This window comes from Phragmites australis, chromosome 11 (genome assembly GCF_958298935.1).
Source record: "Phragmites australis chromosome 11, lpPhrAust1.1, whole genome shotgun sequence".
NCBI classification, from domain to species: Eukaryota; Viridiplantae; Streptophyta; class Magnoliopsida; order Poales; family Poaceae; genus Phragmites; species Phragmites australis.
This window is the reverse complement of record NC_084931.1, coordinates 1,499,480-1,510,502: the sequence shown is the minus strand read 5'-3', so window position 1 is coordinate 1,510,502 and position 11,023 is coordinate 1,499,480. Positions and strand designations below refer to the sequence as shown.

General features: G+C 46.3%; 1 protein-coding gene across 1 annotated transcript; it reads left to right on the top strand.

The window, feature by feature from the left end:
- The first annotated feature begins 8,748 nt into the window (after window positions 1-8,748).
- Window positions 8,749-10,153, top strand: LOC133885147 (uncharacterized). The gene has a single exon (XM_062324802.1). The coding sequence runs from the start codon at window positions 8,804-8,806 to the stop codon at window positions 9,923-9,925; it is 1,122 nt and encodes a 373-aa protein (XP_062180786.1). The 5' UTR covers window positions 8,749-8,803; the 3' UTR covers window positions 9,926-10,153.
- Window positions 10,154-11,023: the final 870 nt, after the last annotated feature.

The window sequence follows — 11,023 nt, the reverse complement described above, 5'->3', positions numbered from 1 at the left end:
TTTTATTTTTAAATTTGTTGCTTGTTGGAAGGACCATAGGTAGCCTGATGAGTTTAGTTTAGATCTGCAATTTTTCTAGATGGTCGCATATATATACATTGTTTGATTTAAAAAATATAGAAATAAAAAAACTCGGTATGTGCCCCAACATTCAGCCCATTAGACAGTAAGATAGGCCCATCACATGTACTACGCGATGGAATTTTTTATTAGCGGATATCTTATTCAAGAGATTACCCTGTAACTTTCTTCTTAGCCGTCAGGCTTCCATGCTCAGCACGTGTCCTCCATAGCCCGTAGATTCCTCACACGTGGTCCACGGCGACCTCCAACGTTCCCTGCTCGGCACAAGAAAATTACGTGAGATCGGACTCTTATCTTTGTGTGACACGAATCTCCTATCATATTTATAAGTATATATACAAACCATTATATCTAAAAGTGTATGGTATATATAGAAGTTTCGTAAGATCTTTTGCCTCGATGTCTCGCAAAATTTGTTTTCCTGTGCTTGGGCACCTCCTCCCGCCGCTCATCGTCGTGCCCAGATGTGGCGGATCAAGTTGTAATATCTGTTTCCCACGTGGTTCCCGTGTAGCAGCCGGCAAAGAGCGCACCCCTCCATCGCCGGCGCGAACCTCGCCAACGTGGCTGCCGCGGCGCGAAGGCACTGGTTGCAGGCGGTGGCGCCGAGGCTCTCCCAGCACTGCGCAACCGTGAACGCTGTGGCGCCCCCGGCCGCCGTTGACCACGCCCCTAACGTAACTATGATTTGGCCCCAAAAGCATAATTCTAACGTGGTATTTGGATCCAATGTTCTACGGTTAACAAGCATTGTTCCCTTGTAATAATTCGGCTGCCGACTGTGGCCGATGAAATCTTGAACAGTGAGGACTCGCGCGTGGAATGGAACCAAGGGAGGTGATGGACAAAAGGTGAGAGCTTAGCTTTGATAAATGGTGTGTATCCTCCTCTTGACATCTTGTTCAGGGCTCTCCGTCACCGAGCAGTACAGAGAAGCAGGAGGAAGATGGAGAACATGATGTTGCAGGATGGATCCCAAAGTTCTACGGTTAGTTGACGTGCTTGTTTATTTGGATGATTTCGATCTCGTGCCATGCTTTCATGGGCCAAAGATTCACCCTACGTACTAGCGAACATGTTCCCACTTCTCTGATCGGGAACTGATTCTCACCGTGTCAGGAGGTGGGCCTTGGACCAGGCTGCAAAATCGGGCTGGATTTGCTACAGCCCATGGGCGAGTGTTAGCTATACAGAAAGACAAACAGAACCACAACACTAGGGTCCTGTTTGTTTGCTTCTGAATTATGAATTCTAGATTCTGCAAATAAAATATACAAATATATAATTGTATTATAGAACAATCTACTTAAGGTGAGTTTCTATAATCCACAATTCAGAATCCATAATACAGGAGGAAAACAAACAGACCTAGAGAGCATGAACAAGAACAGAACGGCTCTGGCCGCATCTTCCTCCCTACAGCTGCCCTACCCTAAATTCTATTTCTCTTATTCCTAGTCCTCTCCTTCTTTCCAGTCTAATACTCTTCCTAGCCTTGATTCTGTTTCTCTCATTTGTTTTCCCGAGCACTTGTATTTAGGATTGGAATTGGAGTACCATTTGTGTGTTTTTGAGCTGATTTATGCATTGGGATGATCGGGTTACTCCGCTCCAATTTACTTGTCGTTTAGGTCAAGGACCATTAAGTTATTTTTCCTTATAAAATAATGATGCAACTTTTTATTCATCAAATATCTCAAATAGTCGGTACATATTTTCCCAGTTCAAGCTGAGATTTGTGATTTTGCTCATAGTACATACTCCCTCCGGTCATAAATACACGTCGTTTTGGAAAAACTTCGATCAAACTTTTAAAACTTCGACTAATAATAGTTTTCAAAATATTTAATTTAAAAATATTAAAATCATATGATAGATTTGTCTTGAAAAATTCTTTCATAATATCATAAATTTAATAGATTTTATAAATATATTCTAATATAAAATAGTGATCAAATCTACGTATCAAAGATTGATCTTATGTTAAATAACACATATTTATGACGGGGAGTACGTGCTAAAGGCCGTGAGCAAATCGAATACTCCGTTTAAGTCAACTTCCAACCAGGAAAGAAAAAGAAAAAAGGAAAAGAAAAAAGTGAATAGTAGTACTGGTGTTTTGTTTTGGAGCATTTGGGTGGTAGGACTGCATGTTGTGTCGACATGTCCAATACTACATTTATTTTGAGCTAACCCCACTTCTTTCCGATCCAATTGCCAATGCATGCAATAGTACTGCCACTGCTATCTATTCGACTCTCAGCGTGCATCATCTGTGGCAAGATTCTTAGGTAGTTTGATAGAGTTTTGGAAGTTGATTTTATTTTAGAATTGGTGGGAGTTCTATTAAACGTCCTGCTGTAGAATTGATTCTACGGTAGAATTAAAGAGAATCACTCTCACGTTTTGTACTGCGAGATATGAGCCGAAAAATCTAGCTTCCATCGATTCCCGGTTGATTCTCCTCAATTTCAACACAATCTTTTCTCAGAAATCACTTCCATCACTAACATATCAAACGATTTCATAAACAGAATCACTTTCACCACAGAATCTACATTTACCACAGAATCACTTCCACTACAAAATCAGGAGGTTAGAGAGCTCTACCAAACAGACCCTTAGTGTGCCTATTCTGCAATAATTTTGCTTTGTTCCTATCTTGATCTAGTAATCCTTATAAATCAACTACCACCAGGGGAGTGTACTTGAAGCTCTTAATAAGATATTTTATCTCTCATAATGGACTTTTTTTAATTAGGAAAATTTACTACAGGATACACTAGAAGTATGACTTTTGCTGCAGTATACGATTTTTTTTAATGTATGGTGTTGGATATAAAAAATATGGTTATTTGTCAGAATATACTTTAGCCATTTGAATATAATATTTTGCTAATTAGGAGGGAGAAACAATCTGAAATGCCCTCGATGCCCTTCTGACCCAGTGAGATCCACTGTCTGTGAGAGGCAGAGAAGATAAGGTCGGTCAGATGGCTCAGAGAGAGAGAGAGAGAGAGATTGGAGACCGGGTGGGGTTGAGGAAGGCCGGAGAGAGGTGGTGCCAGTGGGAAGAGAGAAGGAGACCGAAGAGGGGAGGAGCCGGCCAGTGCGATAAGCTCAGTGGCGATGGTGGCCTTGGCTGATCGCGGCAACACGAGAGCGAGGACAGAGAGGAAAGGGCGGCGTCGGGGGAAAAGAGGCGCTGGCAGAGAGGGAGATGGCCGGAGAGCGGTCTGCGACATGCGTGAGTGGCTCGGTGCGGGTCGAGCGATGCAAGGGGTCGACACGATGGCGCGGCTATGCGCACAACGACGGGCGAGCGGCGGCGCAGACCGGCGACACGGCATGGCTAGCACGCTCGCAGCCGTGCGTGCAGTGATGGCGCGGGGCGATGTGTGGCTGAGCGGTGACATGCACTGTGTTTGCGTAATGGATGGCGCGAGCAACGCGATTGGCTCCGCTTGTTTCGTCTCGATCCTCATCGCAAGAGCGCCCATCCTATCTCATTCCCCACGCCATCCCTTCACCTCCGCCCTGCCTGAGAGCCACCGTTGCCCCCTACCTGAGAGCCACCGTCACCCCCTGCCTGCCCTGCTAACCGCAAATGAAGGTCCGAACGCCCTGCTGTCCCTGTGGCCGAACGATGAGGCAGAGTCCTCTGCTGCGTCTCCTCCCATGGCGGTGGCATCTTCAGAAGGTGATGGTGGAGCTTCTTTGGTTGGTTGGAGATCCAGCACTGATGAGGCCCCAATTGACGAATAGCTCTCGGGCTTCAATATGGCGACGAACTTGGATCTACTCCTATTCTGGTGTTGCGCCATGGAGAAAGGGAGGCAGAGAAGAGAAAAGATGTGGTTGATTTGCTCATGGATTGGGCTTAGAACATGTGGCGGCAGTGGTGGTCTTGTGGCTACTATTCTCTTGCACGAGGGATGAATAGGGAGAAAGAGATGGGTGCGTGTGGTGTGAATCCATGGAGGCAGCTAATGCTATGCTTGTTCTTTTGATCTAAGAAAACATAGTTCAGGAGATTGAGAGGAGAAGAGGCACGGCTGTCGCTGCTACCCGCGACGCTCTTCCTGCTGCCACTACCCATGGAGATCGATCGGGCATGGAGAAGGCCCTGGCTGTAGCTCGTACACGCGGACGACAGAGAGGAAAATTAACTTGTGGACCCCACCTTAACCAAGGGCAAAATAGACTTTTCATACCCTTTCTCTATCCTCACAAGCAGGAAATGACTATTATAATAGTTGCAGTGTGTGGTAGCAAATTACCACCGTTGAGCGGTGTCTAGCAGCAAAATAAAAAAAATGTATCGTGCAGCAAAAGCCACACTTCTAGTGTGCCGTGTAGTAAATTCTCCCTTTTTTAATTCTTGCTAGGCTCTAAAATGGATATATAGAGGCATTCATATACACCCAAAAAGTCTCCATTGCCGCAAGCATATATCAAGATAAGATCAGCACAGTGAAGTGACCATTCACTTGGAACCCTAGGAAGGCTTTGCCATGCTAGAACAGTTCATGTGAGGTCCTCTCAGTCTCATTTTTCTTCTTTTTGAACGATGGAGGTCCTCTCAAAGTCCCATGCGAGGAGAGATCATGGCATGCAATGCAAGAGAAACAAGAAATGAACATGTTGGTTTCTCTCTCCTTGTCTCCTCTATCTCCTTCAATGTTGAAACATCCAAAACAGACATGGAGAGGAGGGAGAAAGCCGGACGCAGGGCACAGGACAGGGCAAAGAAAAAGCTTGCTCTGTCGTGCCGTATGTCAGTAGTGGCTCGTGCCGCTGCCTTGCTACTCGCACGGCAGAACGTACCGGCGTTGGCCCAGATGGGCTCGCGCCCATGTGTCGTGTACGCCCCTATCCATGCATGCACGTACGGCTTGCAACCAACCAGCTTAATCTTGATACGTTTATCCAGAGCTTTTTGGTGCCCCGTACCGTGTATATGTTCGATCAAATTGTCTAAAAAATGCATCACATCTCAGAAGCCATTAGCTTCCTCCTCCCTCTTGTTTGGAACGCGTGAAATTTTCTTGGTTTCGTGCGAGAAATGTACTGTTTCCAATGGAACTCAGGCAAGTTTGAGGTGAATTAAGTTTTTGTACTCTCTAAACGGTCCATGAATTAATTGAAATCTATGGGCAAGGTGATGATCCTCTTAACATGTTGCCACTCTTGCCTTGTACTGAACTCATTCATTTAAGGAGACATACGGCTAGCCGTGATTGCAAGGTGTTACCGTGCTACTCCATATAGTACACGTTTCAAAGTAAATGGCATGCACCGGGATATGTTCCTAATAGCTGGCTGGTGCAGATTGCGACTCCAAGTTGCTTGCCATGCATACAGGATGCTAAACTTTCGTCAAAAGCAGCAGGGCTAAAACAATATTTCAAACTAAAAAGTTCACCATACGCATGTCCAGCGATGTTTATCTTGTTACTGTTTTGACCTTTTTGGTTTTACATATATTTGTCAAATTTTGTCATGGTTAATTATAGCCGTCTATTTTTGCGCAGAAAAGATGTGGCTTGGAAAAAAACTAATTTTGCAAAAAACAAAGTGTAGGGATCAACTAAAACATGCACTGAGGGTTGTTTGTTTGGGTTTCTACTTCTGGTTTCTCTAAAAATCTGTGTTTTTAGTTTTTTTTTTTTAAAAAAGCTGTTTTTGGTTTTAGCTGTTGGATTTTACGATAATTTTTTGATTTCTCAGCACACTATTTCTAAAAAAGCTACTCTCGGCTAGTTTCTCAGCTTCTAATTAATTTACTTAGAAGCATGCTTCTGACTTCTCCAGCAGTTACTTTTCAGCAAACCTGTTTATTTAGACTTCTGATTCTGAGCCTCTGATAGAAATAAAAATTAAAAACAGCCCGAGACAAACAGACCTAAATCTCCATTGAAGCGGAGATTCTCAACAAGTTGCTTGATAAGGAAGCAGTGCCTGCGGAGCATTTTATATGTAAAACCACAAAGAAAAACTGAAACAGATCAGGATCTGCACACACGTCGGCCAGAGATCCCCAGACAAGGAGCTCCATCCACACGGCACCACCTCAGTCACACTGCTCGCCTGGCACCAAATAATTAAAGAGCAGTTGCATCCACTGACCACGCGTTTTGTTTCGCATAACGAAAAGGTTAGCAGCAACCAAACTACGTGGAGAGAGAGAGAGAGAGAGACGAAGAGAAAGCTGCCATGGCTGATGCACCACTCGTGCAACGCACTTTTATTTTACTGCCCGCCCCCGTCTAGACGAAGAAGGACCATCCTTGCTGCTACGGGAACCCAAATGTATCCGTGCATATGGTATTAGAGACAAGTGATGCACTTACTATGTCCGGCTAATCACCATTTGTGGATGATATTTCTTTCACATTTCTAGACATTAGACGAGTCTTCTTTGAAAGCTTTCTTCGGCATTATGGCCAACAAGTCATGTCTTTTTTTTAGATGTTATTTAGTTTGTCCTACAGCTATTCTTATTTACATCTATTCTTATTTAGATGTTATTTTAGCCTCAGCCCATACAACAAGTTGGTAATTAATACACCCATCTTTGACATGTCCATCCATCTTTTACTCTTATTTCTAATTAATAGCACCCAAATCACCAAATCCACTATGCACATTCAATTCAACTCTAACCTACGATAGTTTTAATAGGATCTATTTAGGAAAACACCATTTAGAAAACTAAAATAACATCTATTTAAAAATAAAATAATTTTTTACAAATAATATCTATTTAAAAATCAAGGTAGTAGGACCAACTACTTATGCACTCCTCTAATATCGGGCGCTCAATTTGAATCACTTGTGAGCAACAGGACCAACCGCATCTTAACAATTCCGTCATAGTTGCTGTTGCTGGTCACTGGTGTGTTGGTCCCCTAGCATTTCCTTTGAACATGGATCTTCTACACTAAAAATGAATTAATGCAGAGGATCACTGCTTATACAGTAAAACGAGACAGGAGATACAACAGTGTATATTACCTAACCAGTATTTACTGTAGCAGAAGTAATCGGATTGACGTTCATGGGTTCTAGTGCTGTACCGCTAGATCCGACACATCTATGAAATTGACGTCTAAGATCATCTCCAACTATATTCCCTTTATTTCGATTCTCTTTTCTGTTTCTATTCCCTTTATTTTCTCTCGTCTTCAACGGTTTCCCTTCGAGGGGAATCACGAAAGAAAATAAGAGAGAATCTCGTTTTGAAGAGAATGATCCTGAGAATCTTATCGTGACAGAAACTGTAAAAAAAAACCGTTGAAGCGTTAAAGAAAACAAAAATTCATTCACAACAGGAATATGACCCCTATTGAGGCTAGTCTAAGATAGAGTCTAATGCACTTTACTGTATATACACTACCTCTCTGCAGGATCCCGACACTTTCCTTTGTAGTTGAGCAGGTACTCTTCAAAGAAAAAGAGAAAGCTGAGGAGAGAGAGAGGTGAATGAATGGACGTATAGTCGTATATGGATGTGAAATGAAACGAGCCTTTGTTGGAAATAAAGAGAGCAGGGAAAGGATGGGCAGGGCGGCAAGCAAAGGAGGAAAGAAAGGCAGAGGAGCAGAGCAGGCATCCTCAGCAGATCACGCAACTCATGTTCACTCCCCCGGGTGGGGCCCCACCATGGAAGTGAAATTACCAGCACCGGACTGACAGTGTGGACCCGGCCCATGGACTGCCTGCGGGCCCTCCGAGGGCAACACCACGAAACTGTCGTAAATGCCTCAGATCGATCAAGCGTCACGGTTAACAGGGAGCTCACAATTTGTGCGCGAAGCGTGTCAACATTTCAAAAATTATATTTCTTTTAAAAAATCGAGATACCGGTCATCTTGGGTACAAATATTCCATATGATCTGTATTGATTTTTGATCAGGCCTTTCATGTTTTTTTTTTTGGCAAAATGACCTGGTGGGATGATGGGAAAAAGAGGTGTCATCAGACGAGAATCAATATTTTCATTGAATGGTTTATTTGCATCGAAGATTTCTCCTCTTGTGTCTTCACAACTAATATTTTGATTCATGTGCAAATTGAATTATCTACTGTTAAATTTTCTGAGTTCTGGATTCTTTATTTATTTATTTTCAAAAATAAATTTAATAAAAATACAAATGCAACCATATAAACATGGAAATCGTCTATCCGATCCAAATCTGAAGTTATCTCTTCTTCGCACCATCCCATATGATCTGTATTGATTTTTGATCCGACCACACGTGAGAGGAAGAGGTTTATTTGTATCGAAGATTTTTCCTCTTGTGTCTTCGCAGCTAATATTTTGATTCATGTGCAAATTGAATTATCTACTGTTAAATTTTCTGAGTTCTGGATTCTTTCTTTCTTTATTTTCAAAAATTAATTAATAAAAATATAAATGCAACAATATAATATAAACATAGAAACCTACCCACCCATCAGTGATGGGCCATCACATCAGAGACCAAAGCAGGCCAAAACAGCAGTAGCTGGTAACATGGTCCACTGGGCCGGGTCTACGTCAAGTGGGCAGGTAAGCAAGCGAATCCTAAGACGCACGCGCTTCTCGAGGAAGGAACCCCATCACTCAGCTAGTATAAGCTCGCAGCTCACCGCCTGGAAGGGAGCCAGCCGCCGCGCCGAGACACTCGCGAGCCCGCTCTCACGTCCTTGCCCAGCTGAGCGAGGGGGTGGAGCCATGAGGCCGCCGGCGGCCAGCCCTGGGCGCGCGGAGAAGTCGCAGCTGCCGGCGCCGGGGCTGGCGCGGCTGCTGCTCAGCAAGAGCCGCCGCGGGGGACGGTCCCGCCGCGCGCCGGCCACGTCGCCAATGTTCGTGTCCCGCGGCCGGAGCCGCGCCGCGGACGGGGAGCCGTCCTCGCCCAAGGTGACGTGCATTGGGCAGGTGCGGATGCGCAAGGGGAAGAAGGGGGCGCCGGCGCCGGCCAAGGCCTCGCCGCCGGAGAAGGCGAAGGGGTACTGCCGGTGCCTCAAGAAGGCGTTTTTATGCGGCGGGCTATTCGAATTCGACCGGAGGCGCCGGCCCAAGGCGCCGTCGCTGGAGGTGGAGCGGACCCGCAGGTCGCCTTGGGTGTTTAGCAGCAGGGACGTGGCCGTCGCCGCCGCGCCGAAGCCGGTGGATCCGAGAGGAGATCACGGCGAGGAGGACGAGGAGAAAATGGAGGTGGGAGTGGGGGTCTTCGGGTCGGCGGGGAGGGAGGAGCTGGGAATCAATGGAGGCGGCGAGAAGGAGGACGACGAGCCGGAGGCGCAGCTCGTATCGTCGGCGACCACGACGCCACCCAAGAATGCGCTCCTCCTCATGCGCTGCCGCTCCGCTCCGCAGAACCGCACGTCCCCGCTCACCTCCAGGTTCCCGACCGCGGCGCCGTCGCCGTCGCCGACCAGGGACGCTCCCGCGGCGTTGGAGATCGCCGCGTCTCCATTTCCATCTCCTCGCAAGGCGGACAAGGTGTCTCCATCTCCATCTCCCCGCAAGGCGGACAAGGTGTTGGTGGACGAGGACTGCGAGAAGAGGCAAGGAGTGATGGCCGTACAGGAGCAAGAAGAGGAGGTTGCCGGGGTAGAAGAGGAGGAGGAAGACGACTGCGAGGAAGAAGGGATGAGGTGCTCGTCGGCGAGGCCGCTGGTGCTGCAGAGGTGCAAGTCGGAGCCGGCGACGACGGCGGCTGCAAAGATGGCGTCGGGGACCGCTGCGGATGCGACGACCGCTGGGTGCTTCTGGGCCAACGGCGGTAGCAGCGGCCGGAGGAGGCACGCGCCGCCGGCCGCCGCCGCGCCGGTGGCTTTGACCGGTCACTGAAAAGGAGATGGGGAACTGCGGGTGGGTCCATCAGTACAATGTTTTCCTTTTTTCTGTGTTAATTGAGCAGTAGAATATTGGTAATCCGTGTTACTGTGTAGTAATATTTTTGGCTAGTCTTCATGTATCTCCAAGCAAAGATGCTCTTGTATAAATCTTCACTAGGTTACGCTGCAAATTTCCTCACTGTTCTACTACTAGTAATTTAGCTACCTTAGTTATCATTAATCGCTGTCGTTTCAAGTTGGATTCTAGTCAGCTGAGCTAACAGTCTACAGCACAAAGTGCCCATATTTGGTGCAGAAAAATGTTGTTCTTCGCCGAGCTCGAAATCCCGAGCACCAATCAATCGCTTTCGCGGAAAAGCTACAGCTCCCAATGCACAGCACAGCACAGGGATCGTCTTCATCTCTCGCTTTCTTGACAGTTACGAGTACTTTGCCTACACTGACGGCACAGCTTCTCATGAGTTCCGCTGTCACATCGAGTTGCAGGATTCCTACCTGTTTCGAACGCAACAGCTTCACGGTTATATGAGTAATTCGCAAGAATATCACGGTTAATGGTTCTTGTAGACATCATTTAAAAACCGTCTATCCGAGTGAGCAAGAATTTCAAACCGATTTGGGGATGAGAGAGAGAAGAAGAAAGGAGATAGAAAGTAGGTCTTAGACTTGGGAAGCAATTTGCCAATTACATGCACCAGAGTCTCCACTTGCAGCCATAATAATAGTAGCAGCTCAAAATGAAGGCGACGAACGTGGAAGAAGCATGGAATGCGAGATGTGATTTGGGCCAGGGGTTAAGTAACGAGTTGACCTATGGAGCGTGAGTAGTAATAAGCTGTGTCATCTCGAGATCTGGTTTTGTTTGACAAAATAAGCCGGGAGGGAATCATCAAGAGAGACAAGGATCCTTTTCCCATGCCATGCCATCATCTCGTCGTCTCATCCGTCGTCCATCACCGGGTGCTGGTGCAGGTGCAGTTGCTGGTACTGGTGCTACAGCTGCCATTGCCGCCCCCGGACAATCTGCACAAGAAGATGGTGTTCTCGAATCCATCCAGGGGTGCAGTTGGCCTGTGCGGCGCGCAATGAC

Excerpts from the sequence above, each read along its gene's own strand:
- LOC133885147 (XM_062324802.1), top strand. The coding sequence starts at position 8,804 with ATGAGGCCGCCGGCGGCCAGCCCTGGGCGCGCGGAGAAGTCGCAGCTG.